The sequence below is a fragment of the Hipposideros armiger genome, unplaced genomic scaffold (genome assembly GCF_001890085.2).
Source record: "Hipposideros armiger isolate ML-2016 unplaced genomic scaffold, ASM189008v1 scaffold_755, whole genome shotgun sequence".
NCBI classification, from domain to species: domain Eukaryota; kingdom Metazoa; phylum Chordata; class Mammalia; order Chiroptera; family Hipposideridae; genus Hipposideros; species Hipposideros armiger.
In genome coordinates, this window is record NW_017732105.1 from 762,175 (window position 1) to 783,905 (window position 21,731).

Below are 21,731 nucleotides of genomic sequence, written 5' to 3' on the forward strand. Positions count from 1 at the left end.
TGCTCAGCTCGGGCTGGGAATCGAGCCGCTGTTGCTCAGAGCTCAAACTCTTGAGCGAGCTCTTAACCAACTGAGCCACTCAGCCAGCCCTCAAATGCTGTGCTCAGGATAATAGGTTGAGGGGGGAGCTGCACAACGTGGCAGCCCACAGCATTACGTGGGGTGAGGACAGAGGCGAGGGAATCACAGTGAAGATTATAAAGGTAGCTTTTTGGACAGTTCTGGTGTTCCTTATGTCCATCCCGTTAACTGCCCCACACCCTGTTCACACCCTGGACCAATCTATTAGGGCAGAGATAGTCTGATATGGCTGAGAGGCTGGCTGTCCTCTCAGAGCTCCAGCTTAGCATAAAGCTATGTCTGCAGAAACTTTACTTCTAGGGAGAATGAATATTATAAATGGATATGTCATAAATGGGTATTATGAATGAGCTAAAGTACTTCACATGCATTATCTCAACAGATTCTTTATAATAACCCTATGAAGTAGATACTAATTTGAGCCTGATTTTGGCGGGGTGACAAAATTAAGGCTTGAGATTAAGAGTTTCCCCCAAAGTCACACAGCTAGTAAAATTGCAGAGCCAAAACTTGAACCTGGGTCTGCCCAGGTCCAGAGCTCAAGGGCTTCCCCATTTCTCTCTCTGCCTTCATTTTCAGGCTGACTGAAACACACAGGCTCGAGTTATGAGGGCTTGGTGGCTCACGCTGATGTTAAAATTACTGGCATCTGTTCCGCCTATTTCCAGGCAGAGGAGAACCTCTCCCATTGACATTATAAAGTAATTCCACCACAGAATCAACCCTGGTCACCACCAAACATTCAAACGAACTATCAGAAAGTTACGCTACAGAGAAAAGAACTGTTTCTGATGTTAAATCACTTCCAGAGAAGTGCTGCTGAGCTCTGAGCAAATGTGGCAAAATATTGGTTGGAACTCCCTCTACAATTTGATTGCATAAGTCAAACGGCACTTAGTTCGGCTGCAGTCTTTGAAAATGTCCGTAACCTCCTAAAATCAAATGGTTGTGGCCTTTAAGCTTTTAAAATGTAATCATTTCCATTTATGAGTGGAGTCCATTGTTTCACAATTCTAACACTGTTTACCTAAGAGCCAGTGAAAGGCACAAGAAGGGAAAATAGGCTTTGGAGTCAAGCAGATTCCTGTCAACAGCCACGTCCGGATATAAAATTGTAAAAATCGCAATTTCATGTAGGGCCCTTGTGCCCAACTCAGGCACTGGCTGCTGTTGAAAAGTTTGGTTCACTTATCCCAGTCAATTAATGGTACAACAGAGGATCAACCAGAGTAAGGTCTAGATCATCAGGGACTAGGGAGCAATTACACCTTGACATTTCACTTCTACACACACCGGTGGGCCTCATGCTTTTCAAATTGTGGAGCCCTTTCAGGATTGGATGAAAACTGCCACTTCTTCCCAGAAAAATGCTCCTGCCTGGAGTCAGACATAGATGGATTTACATCTTGACATCACCGTTTAATAGTTGCCCTTCTTTAGGCAAGCTCCTTATCTATCGAATGCCTTGATTTCTTGATCCATAAAATGGGGAAATCACAGCATGAATCTCACAGGGTTGTGAAGAGGATTAAAGGAATGAATGCATCAAGCACTTAGAGAGCAGACAAGGGAATACAGTGTAGTCATTTCGGAAGAGACTAGCCTGAGTTTACAGCCCACTAACGGTAGGATCACTTAATTGCTCTGATCCTCAGGGTCTCTCTCTGTAAAATGGGATGCTAGTCATTAATGACCAATTTCCCAGAGAGTTATGGTGAGAATGAAAGGAGTTCATATGTATAAAGTACTTATAGCCTAACACATAAACATTCAAAAAAAAATGGTAGCCATGATTATGATCTCAGTGTCTGGCACATGGCGCGTTATTCAGCACATGCTATCTATTATTAAGCTCAGATGACAATCACCTAGGACAGGATGTTCTCTCTTTTCATGGTTCTTGTATGGCTCCTCATGTGCTCTTCTGCATGTGTATAGTATATACGGCATCAGTTGAAGGATGCAACCAGCTGTTAAAACATATCCCACACAATTGGCTGCACATGAAAATAGAATAAACTGATAACATGGCCCAAGCCATAGAGTGGCTTATATTTCAAAACCTTGAATCTTGCTAAGACAGTAGCCATGCAGAATATAAATGCAATAAATAGCAGTCAATGGATCTTACATTTTTCTCTTAGCTGGCCTTTCCTAAGCATCTTCTGAAGCAGAGTGTTAATTCCTCTGTGTTGTGTTAAGTCAAAATTGCTCAACCAGGTTCTTCAAACACACTGATCATTCATTATGCAAGGAGCGGGAACACAGATCACTCAGTAATTGTCTGATCCAAAAGCCATATTCATGTATTCCAGTGATTCTCAAACTGAAACCTCCATTCTAGGATCACCCTCAGCACCTGGGAACTGGTCAGAAATGCACTCTCAGACCTACAGAAGCAGAAACTCTGGGTGTTTCTAGCACTGTATGTTTTAACTAGCCCCCTAGGGGGTCCCAATACCTGCTCTGATATAGAATACGCAAGTTAGTACTTGAGATTCAGAATGCTAGTAAGTCCCCAAGGAATATCAATCTCAGGGAAAACTGTGCTTCCAAAGAGAACAAGGGCCTTGTAATTTCTTCCTATTACCCAAAATACCTCTCTAATTTCAGTAGGGCCAGGATCTGCCTCATTATTCCTCTGATGGGGTTGAGGACACATGCCACTGAGTGGAACCCACTCTTACCGTACAGACACTTGTGTCCAGCTAGAGTTGGCAAATGTAGAGTAAAAGAGATTTGTAAAAAGAGCAGCAGTCTGGGTGCATTCGGGCATGGGAAAGGAACCGGTACAGGGGCTGCAGGAACTCCAGGGGGAGATTTGGGTCAATTGTATGAATATGAATGTCAGCTCTTTTTCATCACCTGCGGTTGGAGCATGGCCCTGGGCTCTGGTTCCATCCACCTCATGTAGCTCTGCTTTTTCATTGTGTGTCTCCTTCAAACTGGACTCAAACATAGAGCCTTCATACCCTGCTCAAGTTAGAGGCCAGAAGTCACAGAGGGCATCCATGCTGCAAACACATGTTGATGGCCATCACAAAACCCTCACCTCGTTTCCTAGGGTCATCACTTATGTAAAGGAAGCAGGAAATGGAAGGTTAGTAGTAAGTTGTGTCACGCAGAGATGTCATTTCAAATTATTATCACCTAAGGTGTAACTTCCCAAAGGTGGAAAAAGATACGTCACTGAGTCTGTCCTCCTTATCCATCTGCCACCTACGTAATTAGAATTTTATTTAAAAAAACAAAAAAACAAAAACCTTACCCATGATTCATTGCATTCCCATCTAAAATGAATATATCTAAAAGGGTCACATGTCCCCATTTAGTATTCATCCCTCGGTGAAAGAAGCCACCAACATCAGCCTGGCCTCTCAGCAGTTTAGACAGCACTAGAATACTTACATTGGTCTTGCTTCTAAATCACTCACAGTCTAAAACGTTCTCCCTACACTTGCTCTTCAAAAATTTCTAAGGGACGCAGTCGGATTTTAGAATAATGTATCAACTTCCACATCAACTTTGATTTTTTTCTCCCCCACCCAAATTATATAATTTTTAAAACTGCACTGAGGCAGATGTGTGTTTACTTTGAGAAGTAAAAATGTTAACATTTAAACTGAAAGCCTGTTTCAGTTTTAAGGTACTTAATTGCCTTACAGCATATAATAAACCGAGCCCATCTTGTCATTCAACTAATGGAGGGAGTGATAAAGAGATAGGAGCCCAGGGCCCTATTCATTCCAGTTTTCCTTTGTACTGGGTTTACTTTGGCACCATGCCTCATGTGTATTTTACACTTCTTTACATTTTGTACATCCCTGTATGACAAATACTTGTCAAACAAAAACTAAACAGATTTATAACCCCTTAACTTGAAATGAGCCAAAATTGAACTGCCAAAACTTTATGACTTCATTTTCTTTCATAGTTTTCCACTACATTGGTTCAAACAGACAAACCCCACTTGAGGTCAAGCAGAGGTCATTTCACTTTCATTACTAAAATATAATTTACAATATGCCAGACCTAAACAAGTTTAGCCTAAAGGGTTTGTATAATGTAAACCATCTGTTCCTCAACAATACAGCTAATTTCCTGCCGTCACCGTACAGTCTACTGACTGCTTCTTTAAGGGTTTTTATGATTTTTTAACTAGTTCAGGATTTATGTAAAATTTGAAAATGAGTCTGTAGTTAAGACTCATTTGTATCAAGTAACTTGAGCATTTTAAAAATGCAAATCACTGTGTAAATTGTTCCCCTGAAACCAAGCTCTGAGCATCTATTTTTTTTTTCTGGGTACGTCTATGCCGGCTGCTGCACAGGTGTTCGAAGGAAAGATTTTGTGAAATCTGCCATTTTTGTGGCTTTCCGCGTTTCTTTCCAAAGCGCATCCCCAAATTTGGTTATGACTTGCTCTGGTGAACTGCTTCTTCTTCCTTCTATCAGCTGGAGAAGAGTTGGGACTTCGTGCGATATGGCCCACCAGGAGTTGGTGAGATGATGAAATGCACTTTGGGTGCAGTGTATTCTTTCACGCATCTGAACAGGGAAAAAGAACAATTATAATTTCACCGAGTGACCACACACACTGAAGGCTGACCACACAGCCCTGCAAGGTGTCAGGCCCCAGGCAGAGCCTTCAGGAACATTCCATGTCAAACTGGGATCCCCGGGCAGCAGGCTTCTCTGGTTTCAAGTAGAATGGTGTGGCCCAAAGCAGTAGGCTTTGCACATGTAAGTGCAACCCTTTTGGCTCTCCTGAAAATCCTTGATCCTTTTTTAAGCCTCTTCCTCCATCTGTAACATGGCAAGACGAATACAAGAGGATTCATTGACTTACCTCAGTGTAGGGGAATGCTGCTAGCCTTCTTGGCTGTGGAGCCCCAGGGGCCTTGTGTCAGGCAGGTGCCAAGGTCCTGTCCACTCCCTCTTCTCTTCCAGTCCTCAGAACTTTGGCCTGCTTTCTTCCTTTCCCCATGTGCCACCATCCACTCTTCCACGTGGGTTCTTGCCTCTCCATCTCCAGCCAGGTCTCCCAGAATCCTAGAGGAACAGGCCATAGACCACTCAAATTCTCATCCACCCTCAGCCTCTGAAGAAAGTCTCTGTCGTTTTTTTTAAAGAATTAAACAAAACAAAACAAAAACTACAGGAAAATGGAGAAAGATTACCAGGAGGAAACTTAGCCTATTTTTTTTTTAAATAGAGGGAATTATAGAACATTGTCTAGAACTACTTCAGGCTCTAAATGGATCTAAATCATTTGCATTTACTCCGCTTCCTAGATGACTTCCCTAATAAAGAAAATACGATTGATGTAAAGAGTGCTTAATAGGTGGAACTTGCTTTCATACATTGTCGCATCTAATATTTACTATAACTATGGAAGCTAGAATAGTATATTATTTCATAGATATGGAAATAGAGGTTAGAAAAGTTAGGAAACTCACCCAAGGTCAGCCAGCTAATATATAGGACCTACCCCACAGGGCTGTTGTATTAAACGAGTCATTATTTGTTAAGTGCTTAGAACAATGTCTGGCATATATAGTACGTGCTATATAAATATTAACTATTAATAGAAAGCAACAAGGTCTAAGATTCAAATTCAGGTGTGTATGAGTCCAAAGTTACATAGTTTGAATGATACCACACTGCCTATGGATTACTTTCAGCAGGGGCAGAAGAAGGGAAGAGGAGTTTTATAATTCCTCCTTATGTCAGTCCAATATTCCTTGGGTTGAGTTCCTAGTTCCCATTTTTCCCTCAAAAGGAGTTTGTTACTCAGTCCCTTGCCCTTCTCTATCAACAAAAGCCAGGGGATCCTATTTAGATAAAAAAAATAAGTAATACCTTCTATGCCATTCAAGGAACCATCACATAAGTTGGATTCATTTCCATCATTAGGAAAAGTTCTTATGGAAATCCCAATCTTAATGTCATGCAGGAAAAATTCACATTGGCTTACTCTTCCCACAAAAGCAAAATCATCTGAGTGGGGCAAGAGAAGAAAGTAGGGATGGTCCAAAAGGTTACTTTTCTGTCACCCACATGCTGCTCTCCCAAAGGAATGTCATAACCACCCACAAGAATCCAGACCCTGTAAGCAAAAGGAAATATAGTGGATGGACCTGGGATTGCAGAAGAAATGTCTTGAGTCAACCAAATGGAAAGATTGGGCTTATGTTCTTAAATTATTTACTTTTTTCAATTGGTAATATATTGGCCTGGTTCAAAATGATAAAAGGGTTAAAGCATAAAGTGAAAAAAATCTTCCACCTCTGTCCCCTCCTAGCTCTTACCTCGGTACCCTCCCAATAGCCACTGTTGTTTCCTGAGCATTCTTTCGGAGTTTCTTTATGCATAGGCAAAGAAATATGAATATTCATGCTTTTTCTCCTCCTCTTTCATACAAAAGCAGAATACAATATTAACTGTTCTCTTGCTTTATATTTTTAATTCAGCACTAGGATTTTGGAGATCTTTCCATATTTGTACATACAAAGAGTCCTCATTTCTTCTTATAACTATGTATATAATATTTTATTTACTAGCTCCATCATAATTAATTTAATGTCTCCTCTAGGTAAACATTTACATTGTTTCTAATCTTTTGCCATTACAAACAATACTTTAATAAATCGGATAGATCAATAAGCTTGACTTTACTGAATGTTTAAAGTAATGCATTACCATTACTTTTAACAGAAGTAACTTTCCTGTAAGACATATCCAAATACAAACCCCATAAACTCTGTTTTAATGCAGAAATGAGACCTATTGATAAGAAATGTTATTTGCGTAGAAGAACTAATGTTTCAAAACCCTCCATTCTGTTTTGTCCTTTTAAGCGGGTGTTTTGTTGTAAGTTTATTTACACTTATAATTAGGTTAGTGGGCATTTTGCCATGGGAAATATCAGCCTAGAACAGAGCTAATCATCCTGAATTCTAAATTAGTTGAGTTTGGATTAGAGAAGTTTTTCACTTAATTTTCTAAACTGTTGTTTTAAACTCTGTTCAGAGAGCTCTGCATTCTATATGGAATCACAGCATTGTCAGCTTCGATTGGGATCCTCAGAGCAGTATTCTTTTTCTAAAAAATAAGAACTTAAAATGCAGGGATTATTTTAAAAACCAGCTTATGTACAAACGCATTGCTTTTATGACTTTTTCCCTAGCAAATTAGGCTAAACGTCAGGCTAGATTTGAGGTGAATTTCAAAAATAGGGAAAAACACATAGCACTAGAGACATTTCCTGCCAAGCTAAATGTCACAATTTAATACTCACTTTCATTGTGAGCTAGATGCTTTCCCCTGTCTATTTTAAGGTTAATCAGTAAACAACCCACTTGCCAAGCTGTAGGAATATCAATTACTATGAAGGGCAATGCAAGAAATTGAAATCTGATTGAAAAGACAAACTGTATTTATAAAAAGAACAGCAACAGCTTAAAAGTTAAATAGCACTTACCATATACCAGACATCATGCTGAGTACTTCACAAATGTTAACTTATTACAAGTTCACAAGGATCCTACAAGATAAGTGCAATTATATCAAGTATTATCATCATCCCATTTGACAGAAATTGAGGCACAAGGAGGTTAAATATTATACCCAGGATTACACCACCGGTAAGTAGAAAAGGCAGGATTCAAAATCGGATTGTCTGGCTGTAGAGGTCATGCATGTAAACAGCCCCTACGCTGCCTCTCACATGTGGTGGCATTCAGACTATAAAGCCAAAAGGACCCCCGAGGAGGCAGAGACCATCATGGGCAGGGACAGTTTCAGAAGAAGCAAGTATTTGACAAGTAGAGAGGAACACCTTCCAAACCTTCCCACCTCTTCTGTGAGCAGGAGGATAGTCTTTTGTTTTCTCTGGCTTTTCATACAATCAAAATCCTAAGACTAGGAGAGCATTGCAGGAACAAAGGTATTAGGCAAGAATGTGCATGGTGGTTTAGGGTGGATGGCGAGGAGACCTGCTTAACGAACGGGATGCTATCACATAGAGGAGTGGCAAGCATAGGCAGGCTAGGACCAAATCACACACTCTACGTGCCGCACTGAGAATTGAGGCTGTGTCATCTGCAGCAGCGTTTCCACACTCTTAATATTCACTCAGATCACCTGGGATCTGTCTAATGCATGGTCTGATTCAGTAGGTCTGGTGGGCCCAAGAGTCCTCAATCATAGTACGATTTAAAATGATGTTAATGTTGCTGGTCCCAAGACCACACTTGGAGTAGCAAGACTCTAGGCAACAGCAGGAAACCGTTGTTGGAACAGGAGGTGTAGTTTGGTGGGAGAAGGGGAGTAAGGGAGTGGTGAACAGAAAGTTGCCTATGGCACCTCCTCCAAAGTGCAGCCAACAACTTTAAAGACTTAATAGACCTACAATATTTTATTTAATCTGATTTATAGAATCTTTCTCTATAGGCCTCACTTCTCCTTAAAGAAGGTGCATTAAGAAATGTTTTAAACCCCACTTTTCCTTTCTTTCATACAGAGCAAGGCTAAGGAGCTGCCACTCTCTGCTGTACGTTTTATGGAAGAATTGGGTGAATGTGCCTTTGGAAAGATCTATAAGGGCCATCTCTATCTCCCAGGCATGGACCATGCTCAGCTGGTTGCTATAAAGACCTTGAAAGACTATAACAACCCCCAGCAATGGACAGAATTTCAACAGGAAGCCTCCCTGATGGCCGAACTCCACCACCCCAACATTGTCTGCCTGCTAGGTGCTGTCACTCAGGAACAACCTGTGTGTATGCTTTTTGAGTATATGAATCAGGGGGACCTCCATGAGTTCCTCATCATGCGATCCCCACATTCTGATGTTGGCTGTAGCAGTGATGAAGATGGGACCGTAAAATCCAGCCTGGATCACGGAGATTTTCTACACATTGCAATTCAGATTGCAGCTGGCATGGAATACCTGTCTAGTCATTTCTTTGTCCATAAGGACCTTGCAGCTCGCAACATTTTAATCGGTGAGCAACTTCATGTAAAGATTTCAGACCTTGGGCTTTCCAGAGAAATCTACTCTGCCGATTATTACAGGGTGCAAAGCAAGTCTTTGTTGCCCATTCGCTGGATGCCCCCTGAAGCCATTATGTATGGCAAATTCTCCTCTGATTCAGATATCTGGTCTTTTGGGGTTGTCTTGTGGGAAATTTTCAGTTTTGGACTGCAGCCGTATTATGGATTTAGTAACCAGGAAGTGATCGAAATGGTGAGAAAACGACAGCTGTTACCATGCTCTGAAGACTGCCCACCCAGAATGTACAGCCTCATGACCGAGTGCTGGAATGAGATTCCTTCTAGGAGACCAAGATTTAAAGATATCCATGTCCGGCTTCGGTCCTGGGAGGGACTCTCAAGTCATACCAGCTCTACTACTCCTTCCGGAGGGAATGCCACCACGCAGACAACCTCCCTTAGTGCCAGCCCCGTGAGTAATCTCAGTAACCCCAGGTATCCCAATTATATGTTTCCGAGCCAGGGTATTACACCACAGGGCCAGATTGCTGGTTTCATTGGCCCACCTATACCTCAGAACCAGAGATTCATTCCCATCAATGGATACCCAATACCTCCTGGATACGCAGCATTTCCAGCTGCCCACTATCAGCCAGCAGGTCCTCCCAGAGTGATTCAGCACTGCCCGCCTCCCAAGAGTCGGTCCCCAAGCAGTGCCAGTGGGTCGACTAGCACTGGTCATGTGACCAGCTTGCCCTCATCGGGATCCAATCAGGAAGCAAATATTCCTTTACTACCACACATGTCGATTCCAAACCATCCTGGTGGCATGGGTATCACTGTTTTCGGCAACAAATCTCAAAAACCCTACAAAATAGACTCAAAGCAACCATCTTTGCTAGGAGACTCCAATATTCATGGACACACCGAATCTATGATTTCTGCAGAACTGTAAAATGCACAACTTTTGTAAATGTGGTACACCAGAAAACCTAGAAAGCCGTAGAAAAGATTTATATTCAAATGTTTTTATTAAAGTAAGGTTCTCATTTAGCGGACATTGCAACAAGTATCTTCTGTGAAGTTTAACTGTGTCTTACCAAGCAGGGCAGACACCAGCCAGAAAGGAAAAAAAAAAAAATCATTGTGGGATTAACACCTCATCAGGGTGTATGCCATGGCATTGGAATTGGTACATCTGGTTTCAAGTACTGAGAATTGCAAACCAGCGAAGAGGAAAAGATCCTTGTGATTAAGCATCAAACCAAAAAGGAAAGTCAAATGGTGCTTTGTGTATTTCACATTCAGTCGCCATGACTGGTCTCTCCCCAAAGTGTATATACCGTAACATTTGTCTACCTGCTGTCTTTTCTTCAGGACAGATGTTTAGGAATTATGTTGATTCAATTTAGACTCTATGCATCTTTGTATGGAAGTGGTGTTCAGAATTGATAAGGAAACCTTAGGCCAAATTGAAATCCCAGATGGAAACGAGCCATAAGACAAGTGTCAGTCCCCTGAAGCCTTCTGCACAGTGGGGCTTCTTCGGGACTGTGCAGAGTGTAGCTCTTTGTGAATCTCTGCTGATCATGAAGGCCTTTTCTACATTTTTTTTTCCCCCACAGTGTGTTTACACAGAGCCCTTGCAATAACAAAGGGCATCAGACCATAGGAAGGCTAGATGTGGCTGCTGGAATTGATTGTTGGTTGATAGTGATAGTTCACTTTGTTGCATTAGAAATGAGGCACCAAAGGAGGCACAGTCAGGAAAATGGCCTCTGGCCTAGATCAGCATTCATGGGAGAGGAACAAGGGTTCCCATGGGGACGGCCTCACAGGAGATTCCCTGGACTAATAATACTGAAGAATAGAGGTGTGGCTGCAGACCAGCTCATCAGCACTTGCAACCTCCTGCTTATGGGTTGTCCAAGGTATAGGGGTGCTCACCATCAGTGGACTTCGGGGAAGTAGGAAACTAACACCAGTATCTAGTTACAGTTTCTCTCACTTTTTTTTCTGATCTGGAAATGTTCACAGATTTTATTCCAGCACCAAGAGTATGCCAATTTATTCATAGCGTTAGTTGGAATCCAAAGACTATGAATTCTATTTTGTAAAATATTACAGTATTTTTTTAAAAACAAGTACTAAGTTCTCATTTCAAAGATTATCATGAACTGAATTTTTTTAATCTGGTAAATATTGTAGCAGCAACATGATCGTTTTTGCCTTAGTTAGAGGGAGGTATCAAATGTACATCTCATGCCATTTACCTGCTAGCCCTCTTTTGCCAAGTTTAGAATTCTTATTGGTTGCAAGTTTTATATAGAAAGGAATGTTATGTTTGATTTTTCTCTTGTTAAAAAAATAGCTCCTTTATTCTAAGAACAATGTCTCAAAGTCTCATTTTTAATTTTTTTGTTTTTAATTTTACAGCTAAAGAGACTTAAAAAGAGACAGGAGATAAAGTAATTCCTGGAAATGGTATTTGATGAGAAGAATGTAAGAGACTTAGAAGCACATTGATGTTTCAGTTTTGTTTGTTTCTTTAATACAATTAGGATGAGAAATCAAGGAAATACGTTTACCAAAATATGTTGCAATTTTCCCAAACACTGAATCTTCAAACAACAAATATGGACTTATAGGTACTGTGAACCTAAAGAATTGGCTATATCCAGGTTTATTCAGAGATAAATTAAGACATTTTTGTGGCATAAATAAGCTGATTCAGAAGTTACATTTCTTAACTTTAGGTAGAGAAGAGTATCTGTATCCTTTTGTTGCTATGCAACTGTTTAATGATGAAGATTCAAACCACAATTTTGTATATCATACGACAATCAATTGTTTTCCAAGAATATTTATTATTTTAAGTAAACACAATTTCAGTGAATCTGAGTTTTTCTAGGAGTCCCTTAAAGGGAAATTAGCATTCCATGAGCCAGTAAAATACCTACTCTGGAAAAACATAACTATGGTTTAAAAAATAATTCAAGTTAGTTTTTTATAAAGAACTATAACATTTATTTTAAACATTTTATAATTACTGAAGTCATTAAGGTGAGCAAACAAAATTTCAAAACCACTTGTAATAATGTATTTTATAATAGCACTGTGATAATACATAGCACAGTCCTGTTTGTATTAAAAATAGTATTATTTTCACAAACTGAAAAATATCTTTTGCTTTGTTGACAATGTTTTTTGTAAGATGACTTTATTTTCAGACCCTTTCTTTTTTTGCACAAAACTATGTTTATGGTTTGTATCACAGAAGTGAAAATATATCTCTGCATTTTTATATCTGGTCTGTTTCCTTGTTTCCTTTGTTTATTTGTTTTTAACTCAATATAGATTTTCTTCAAATATATAATGGCAATACTCAGATATCTTGCCCTACCATATCTTTCCTTATTTTCACTGCATGCATTTAATCACTGTATTACTTAATGTTTGATTTGTTATTATGGGCATTTAAAATAGACAAGCATGGAATTGTAATGACAAAAGGCTATTTTATATTAAGGATATATGCATTTGTATTTCACACACCAGAGATGATATTAAACACTGATTATTTTATGCTGCTGTTTATTAAAAATGTTTACCATAAAATATTATTTCCTGAATATTGCTATCATGGAGATATTTGGGGATTTTAATAGTGGTTTTCCTAATAATTGACTTTTCATAGAAAGAGGAATCACAATTCCTATTTAGTGCTATTTCATTGAAATGATTTTTTTTTAAAGTAGGCTTTTAAAATAGACTTGGGCATTCTTTTTCTAATGACCATTCTTTTTCTAATGGAAGGGAGACTCCTAATGATTTCATGAGCATTTACCTATATATGGCAAGATTTTAATTTTTAAAATCAAAATAATATATTAAATAATTACTTTATAACTAAATGGAATGTAAAAATTGGGTTTAAACGTTGCATCCTTTTCTGCCTTGATATTTCCATGTGAACTTAGACATCAAAAATCATGTCTTAAAACTCCGAAGAAGAAAAGCTGTGTACATCTTATGTTCAACTTAGATTCCAACCATATCGATAAAATAAAAGAAATGTGGCCATTTAATTGTCACAGCTTATCTTTATGACCTTATTTGCCCAAAAGAAAGAGTTCCCCATCTGGCGATTAATACACACTGTCAAGGAAAATGAGTATCATTATGGAAGTTCAAAGAACTTGTCCATTTCTGCTATTTAATACAGAAGGGACTACAATAAAACCTTCAGGGTCTTATCCATCTGTTTTAGGTACAGTTCTTGTCACCACCTCAGCGATCAAACTCAATAAAGCAATCACTTCACATGGCAGTGAGATCCATGTCAGGTTGGGTTTCTCCCTCTCACTTGAATCCCTCAATCTGCCTTTCACTCCCATTTCATTCTTATGTCTCTCTAGGCTCTGTCTCTCCCACCATCCGCAGCCCTTCAACTCTATGATTCGTGCCTTACCCTTACTGCCCTAATCCCCAACATCTGCAAACTCACAGTACCTGCTCAGATCAAGCCTCCTACAACCCATTAAATACTGATGAAAGAGTTCTATTATCTATACACCTTCAAAGATGATTATGTATCCCAGTGGCTCTCGAAGTGTGGTCCTCAGACAAGCAGACCTTGGAACTTGTTAGAAATGCAGGTTATCAGTCCCCACTTCAAAGTACTGAATCAGAAATTTGGGGCAGGGGACCCAGCAATTTGTGCTTTTAGCAAGCTCTCTGATATGATAAAGATTGAGATTCACAGAACCACCCTAAGTTAAAGGCATGGGGTTGGAGAGTGGGGAGATGGTCATTATATCCTTAGTATATATAAGCATTTAATAACATTTAAGCCACTTTAGTCCCCTTAAAGGAAATCCAAGTTTTATCACAAATTCAGCACTAAAGATTTTTTGTGTTAACCATTTGATAATCAGTTATATTTTTTGTAGTTGTTCACTTGGGTAGGCAACAGCACCTACCTTTTGTCAAGAATATGTTCCTTGTCTAGTTCACGCAAGACCCACAGTCTTGGATAGGCACCAAAACCTTTTTTCCTTCATATGGACAAGCTCAAAAGTGTTGGTCTGTTAGTGTACTTTTTTTTTTTGGACTCCTTGCACAGATTAACAACTAAAAGAACTCGTCCTCTGTGCTGTAACTTGACCAGGTTAAGGTCAAGGATAGACTGGTCTTTTTTGGAAGGAGGAAAGACCCAGCTCCCAGCAAGCATCGCGCAGAGGCAGCTGCATAGGCTCCTCCCCCCCCCTGCATCCCCCCAACCCCTGAGCTTCCTGTGACAACCTAACCCAGATGACCGCGCGCAGTCACCTATGATTTGTTCCTCTGTGGTTCTTTGCCAGCTGCAGTCCATCAGTCCTCACTGGCTGGCTATGAGCTCCTCTCTGCTCAGACTATGTTCCCCACTGCCTTTGGAGGGCTGAAAGGTCTGAGGAGGACAGCAAGAGGAATCCAAGGGAGGTACTAGGGGTGAGACTCAGACTCCTTTTTTAAAAAAGATTTTATTGGGGAATTGGAAGAGGGAACAGCGTTGGGGAATCGGGGAAGAGGAGCAGACAAGTTGCTGTCCTTTTTGTTCTTCAGTCTAGTTGCAGAGGGCGTCGCTTCACTGGCCCATGTTTGTATCGTGATCATTGCGCTCTTCCCTCTTCCCGGGTGAGGCAGATAGGTAGCCGGCCATTGGATGGCTGCTCATGGTGACTCACGACTGCCCAGCTCCAGGTCAAGCTGTTGTTCACCATCTTAGCTGTAGAGGGCGCAGTGTCACTGGCCCACATGTGGGGTCCAAACGCGGCCCTGCTGCTCAGAGCTCGGTGCTCCCAAGCCAACTTTTAACCAATGCGCCACTCGGCCGGCTGGAGGTTGACTCTTCTTAATTTATGAAGCATTGTTTTTCAACCAGTAGTTCAAATGCTAAGAAGGAAACGCTACATTAGAGGAGCAGAAGGAGCAAGGGAGCACATACTTCCGAAAATTTTTACAGCCAAAATATGACCACACCTGAAGTTTGTTACCATAAATGCCAAGAGTATTACGACACTGTTAACTCAGAGGAAGGAGAGATTTCCAAGCCTTCAAAGCACTCAAGGTCAGTGTAATCCTCTGGGAAATTAGGCTGTGAAGGCTTAAAAACAGAGACATATGGGGAGAAGGTCTGCTGACATATTTATGACTAGTTGAATCCTGAGCACCTATGAATTGCTTATTCACAAACGAGCATTGTAACATTTGCTCACTAGGCCTGACACAATGCTCATCCTCAGGGAACTAACCAGGTTAGGAAATATTCTTATTTCAGGAATTGTTACTTTAAAAGAAAGGCCCCCCTTTAAAGTTAGATGGGACATGACTTACGCAAATCTCAATATGTTGCCATGCTGAAATAAAGGTAATTCAGGGAATATTCATTTTGAAGGATAGTGGTTCTAAATGTCAGTCTTCATGGATCTGTGTTCTTGATTGGAAATTCAAATACACACAAAACAACAGAACTGGCTGCCCAAAGCCATAGATTAAACGCCAGAGCTTTCCCCGGACTTACAGGCACTGCTTCAAAAATAGGTAGAGATGAGGCTCCATCCTACAGCAGGGGTCCCTTGGCCATTGCTGTCGTTGGGCCTTGGAACGACAGCTCCAGTTATCCTTCTGGCCCATTCTAAGGCAATTCCCTGAAAGGTTTCCTTTGAGTCTGCGTACATTGAAATCACGTGAAATGAGCTGCAACTCCCCAATGCTATGATCTAGGTAGTTTACTAAGAGTCAACCTAAGGAGACTAAAACTAATATTCAGGCAAAATGACAGTTTAAGACTGAATTGTACTTCCAGAGTTCACTCTGGAAATAGGGTGCATTGGTTGTCTTGGTCAGCTTGGCGGCAGTAATAATGCCAAAACCTCAGTCAGTGGCTTGCCTTGCAAGGGCAAGCGTTTATTTCTCACTCATGTCAGTCAGCAGAGCTGGGTCTGCTGCTGCTGCTGCTCCCAGGTCTCTGAAGACAAGTTGTTCTCACGACACAGGGAAGAGCAAGAGACAGAAGCAAAACACAAGCACTTGTGAAACTTCTCAGACATGCTATATAGCTCATCCTCCTCTCATGTCTCTTGGAAATTCTGAGGCCAAACCTGACCATAGGATATGGATGCATCTTGACATACTGAGAGGCACTGGAAGTCACATTGTCACGGACATAGGCAGGGAGGTAGGATCTTCTTGCAGGGAAGGGGGTGAATAGTTGGGAGCAATAGCACAATCCCTGGAAAAAGCCCTGAGTGGATAGAATTGGTATAGCAAAACTACAGCACCAGCACCCTTTGCTTCCTCTTGCATTTGTGGCAGACATCACTAATTGGTGCTCTTCCCCGCTGAGCTCAATTTTAGCATTAAAATTTTCAACATGCTGCCCTACTAATTGGTCAGAAATAGCACCAGAGATGAAATGTATTAGCCATCCTTGCACTAGAACAATAGTTGTCAAACCAGGTGATCGATCATCAGTATTGTCAGGGGAGATTTCTAATGATTATAACTTCTCAGGACCACCCCAGAATGTACCATAAAAGCTACCTATAAAAAATCTCCTATAAATTCCTTAGCAAACAACACTGTATGTCTACCATCCCCCCAACACACACACGCACACACACACTCCTTCATGGCACCTGGATCAAGAGAATGGGGGCCTACAGCACGTACTTTTCAAGCATTCTCCATCCAGCACAGGAGCCGGATGGCCACGCGTAAGTAAGGCAATGTCTAATCTATTTCTTTATCCATAAAACGGTGTAAATGTAGCATAGAAGTTAAGAGTAAAGGTTCTGATATCAGATTGCCTGGGTTTAAATCTTCTCTTCACCCCTTGGTAACCATATGGATTCAGACAAGTTACTAAACTGCTCTTTTTTCACCTGAAAAAGTACATACTTTAGAATTGAAGCTGATTAATATAAATGAGCTAATTCATGTACGCTGCCGAGAAGAGGGCCTGACACAAAAAGTTCTCAAAAACAGTCTGTACAATTTTATATTTTTTTCTACATAATTGTATTTCAGAGTTCATATGAGCTTTTAATGATAACATACCTAAATATGTGAGAAGTATCTCGCACATCGTAGGTGCTCAAAAAGTGGTGTCATTGTTATTACTCAGTGTGTTAAATAATTTTTATGAAGGGACACATTATTTTCTAATGTAGTAAAATATTTAGAGCAAAAAATATTCTACCTAATTACTCATGTGTATGCCCTAATGTAGACCAATGCTCAGCATTGGTGCTAACAAAATGGGGGCGGGCTTAGCCCCTCAATAATTTCTGTCACCTCCCTTCAAACCACCCCTAATAAACTTACACTAAGTAAAAATAGCTTCAAGACACACTCCTAAGCCATCCCTAAACCATGTCAGCCCTTACAGCCCTTCCAAGCCAACTGCCACCTTAACGTTTCTCCCATGTTGAATTCCGGAACTACCCCTAGGGCAACTGAGGATGAAAAGGTTATGTCGCACCAAACCATATGAAGGAAACCTAGAATAATTACATCTTTTAAGCAGTTCCCCCCACCCCCACCCCTCACACCTCTAACAGTCACAGTTGTGCTTAGGTATTATTAATGCAGTATCTTTCCATGATTGGTGTTCCCACGTGAGGAGTGAAATGAAAGACCTGATTCTCCTAAAAGCACTTCAGTGCGTGTATAATACCCAGGCAGGCATTGCAGTGTTTCATCATGAACCTCCCTAAAATTCTCTCCTAAAGGAATTCTGAGCATTACTTTTTAGAACTTTGATTATGGGGTTTGGGCACCAACCTACAATAGAAAACAAATGGGGTAACTTTAAATACCAAGCTCCCAAAACAAATGAACAGCTTTTACCAAGTTGTCTACACGATTCTCACCCTGAAAATGTCTTTGATGCCCAAGCTAGGGGACTAACTCTGCCAGTTTGCCAGCGACTATCTCAATTTTAGCACTGAAAGTCCTCTGTCCCAGGAAAGCCCCAAGTTCTAGGCAAACCTGGACTCTTGGTCACCCTAGCTAAAGCAAAGAAGGTGAAAGAAAAGCCAGCCTGTATTGATTCTGAGTTCTTCTCTATTAGATAGACACAAATATAGATATAAATAGTGACCCCTGGCCCCTGAGTCTCAGGTGACGTACAGGGACAGATCAAATTATTTTGTAACTAACACAGTTCTGAAATTTGCGGGAATCTACAACTTCAACTTTACAAAGGGGAACCAAACATTTCTTGAAGTCTAGTCTTTTTTATAAGCGAAAATAAAATTTTTAAATGAGAAACTTTAGGAATTCAAGTCACTAAACTAGGCTTCCCACCTCTTTCTTCCTGTTTGATCTTTGAAGGTTAGCATTCAGTATTTTTCATGACATTTATATTGAGGAAGGAATATAAGATTATTAAAAGCAGAGAAACTCAATATGGGAACGCACATCAAAAGGTCTTCAAGACAAAGGCGGGATCATATGATTTGAAACCAGAGTTACTAGAAGCATGTGTGCTGCACTTCGTTTTCTAGTTAACAGCGTAACATACGTCAAAATATTATTTAAACCACTTCTCACAGCTGAGCTGACATTTGGCGATCCTCAGCCTTCTTTTGCTCTTGAGGATGGGGGTTCAAATCCAAACGAGGTTAACACTTTGTACTGGTACATATTCCTGGTGGATGAGGAAAACAGTCTTATGGTTTAAGTAAAATGAAAACATCTGTTCAAGTCCTAAGGGAAAGAATTGTTTTTAAAAAGAAAGGGAGAGGGATGCTTGGTTCGTTAAAAGTGGAGATGGCTTCAGTCACTTTGCCAATATTAGATAATTACACTTTCAGGCAGGCTGAGTGGCTCAGTTGATTAAGAGCGTGAGCTCTGAGCAACAGGGGTCACCGGTTCGATTCCCACATGGGCCAGTGAACTGCGCCCAAGCTGAGCTGCCGCTGAGATGGTGAGAGCAGCATGCTCTTAACAGCAAGGCTGCTGGTTGGACTCTCGCATGGAATGGTGGGCTGCACCCACTCACAACTAAGATTGAACACGGCACCTTAAGCTGAGCAGCCCTGAGCTTCCTACAGGTGGCTGGATGACTCAGTGTGCAAACAAAGGTTACCGGTTCAACTCCTGCATGGGATGGTGGACTATGCCCACCCACAACTAAGATAGAAAGCAGCGACTGGACTTGAAGCTGAGATTGTGCCCTCCACAACTAAGATTGAAGGACAACAACTTGACTTGACTTGGAGCTGATGGGTCCTGGTAAAACACAATGTTCCCCTTCCCCAACTCCCCAATAAAAATCTTAAAAAAAAAAAAACCAATAATTACACTTTCAGTTGCGTTGCTCACCTAGGATGATGAACATTTGTATACAAGCCTTAGTTCAGTCTTTATTTTTCAGGATGCCATACCTATCTTATCCCCTACCCCTGTCTAAAGCCATATATTAATGTCTAACTGGTTTCAAGTGGTTTTCACACTAAATCAGGGTAAACCCAGCCCATTGAGTGATTGACCTTTTGCCACATAATTTGTCTGGGTCAGTAGCTGTGCACTCTGGGTAAGAAGTTGTATTAGTTAGTTATTGCTGCATGACAGAATCCCACAGTGCCCATGTATTAACTTAAATGCCCATTTATTAGCTCACAGTGTTTTTGGCCAGATCCGGGCACAGCATGACTGAAGTTTCTGCTCAGGGTCTCACAGGGTGTCATGTTCCAATCCGGAGTTCAGGTCCTCTTCCAAGCTCTTGCCAAGCGGTTGTGGCAGAATTCAGTTGCTTGTTATAGGTACTGAAGGCTTGATTCTCTTGCTAGCTGTCAGCCAGTGGCCACTCTCACCTCCAAGAGACTGCCCACACTCCTTGCCACATGGCCCCTTTTACTTTTAAAGATAGCAACAGAGCATCTCCCTCACATGGAATCCTGTTCACATTTTGATTCATTGGCTTCAGGAAGAGTTCATTCCCATTTTAAGCTCACCTGATTAAGTCAGGCTCACCCAAGACAATCTTTCTTGCAGTTAGCTGTGCCATATAACTTAAGTCAATCACAGGAGTGAAATCAATCATATTCACAGTCCTGAAGATTATGCAGAGGGAGAAAATCTTGGAGGTCAGCTTAGAATTCCTCCTACCATAAGAAATACAATGCAGCATTTCTCCTTTCAACTCTCTGGGCCTCCTTTTAGAGGAAAGACTGTGAGAAAAGGCCCTAAATAGACTTAATTAAATCTACTCTCTACTTGGAGGTACAGAGTAATAAAAATTAATATCAAAATAATAATTAAGAAGTTGGTTTTTTTTTAAGCTACAGAGTACTACAAATGTATTCATAAGTTACAGAAGTCAGACTGAATTTTAAATGAATGTATGATCTAAAAGAGAAATCAGAACACATGTTTAGTTAACAGATACATATTGGGCCTTTATTATGTGCCAAGCACTAGTTATACAGCAGTGGTCCAGCTTTCTTGGGTTTTACATTTTAGTTGAGGAGACTCCGAATGATAACAGGTAGAAATGCAGCCAAAAATAAATGCAGCAAAGATAACGAAAACTAAAACAACAGATGAACAAAGAATACTATTGCAAGTAGCAATCCTTCATTAAGGGAGACTAGATAGCTGACCTGGGAGAACATGAGGCCTTTGTGAGACAGGATTGTCATGTGGTTAAAAGCATGGCCTCTGGAGCTATAATAGATATCCTCCATTCCAGCTGTGTGACCTAAGGAAAATTACCTAGCATCTCTGTGCCTCTGTTTCCCTTGCTGTAAAAATTAGGTTCATAAGAGTACCTACCTCACAGAGTTGAAATTTATTCCTGTAAGACATTTAGAACAGTGTGCAGAGCACATGGTAAATGCACATATTGACTATCGCTTACTCTAGGCAGTGACTGAGTGCTCGGCAGCCATTATTTCTTTTAATCCTCACAATAATCCCAAGAAGTAAGCTGCATATTTTAAATGAGAAAATGTAGATACAGGGAGGCTAAGTAACTTCTTCAACACTATGTAGGCTACTAAAACACAGGTATGCTGGGATACAATCCAAAACTACAGCAAGCGATGGGAATCTGAGAAATTTTAAGTAGTTCTCTGCTGCTGGACTTTAGGATTTAATGGCATACTAACGTCTGCGACCGCACATTGAATGGTTTGCCATATGTTAAGATATTGTTATTAATAAGCGTAGATCTGTACCGACTGGTCACTTATTACCTGATAGTTTCTGATATTCAAAGAAAGAGAAAGGATCACTCTGGAGAGGGACTTCTAGCGAGGGCATCTGTGACTTACACACTAGACCCCGGGGCTTCACTACACTAGAGGTAAAGTCCATGTTGGTGGACTGAGAGAGGCAGGGGTGTCGCCTTGACAACGGATCTCATTGGTCTTGCAAAGTGAAACGGTTACACGATTGGCTGCGGAGGTTTCCAGCGGTCTACCGCGACTCTCTGATTGAATGAGGGGAGGTCTCGCTACTTTCCCTTAGGGCCTGTTGCTTGGCAACCGATTTGCGTCCTCCAGCTAAGCGTTCACCCAGTTACACCTGTGAAGCAGAGACGTCAACCCGCTACCACCACCGTAAGCCTACGCCTCTTACGTCCACTTCGCATAAAAACAGCAA

The 21,731-nt window shown here is 40.9% G+C and overlaps 1 protein-coding gene across 3 annotated transcripts in view; it reads left to right on the forward strand.

The window, feature by feature from the left end:
• The window catches only part of ROR1 (receptor tyrosine kinase like orphan receptor 1), a 393,156-nt gene extending 380,208 nt beyond the window's left edge, over positions 1-12,948 (forward strand). For 2 of the 3 annotated variants that reach the window (XM_019628205.1, XM_019628206.1), the window contains exon 9: positions 8,605-12,948. In XM_019628205.1, the coding sequence (XP_019483750.1) occupies positions 8,605-10,032 (1,428 nt within the window). In that variant the 3' untranslated portion in view covers positions 10,033-12,948. The remainder of the gene's footprint in view (positions 1-8,604) is intronic. The other variant, XM_019628204.1, reaches the window with a different exon arrangement.
• The last annotated feature ends 8,783 nt before the right edge of the window (positions 12,949-21,731 follow it).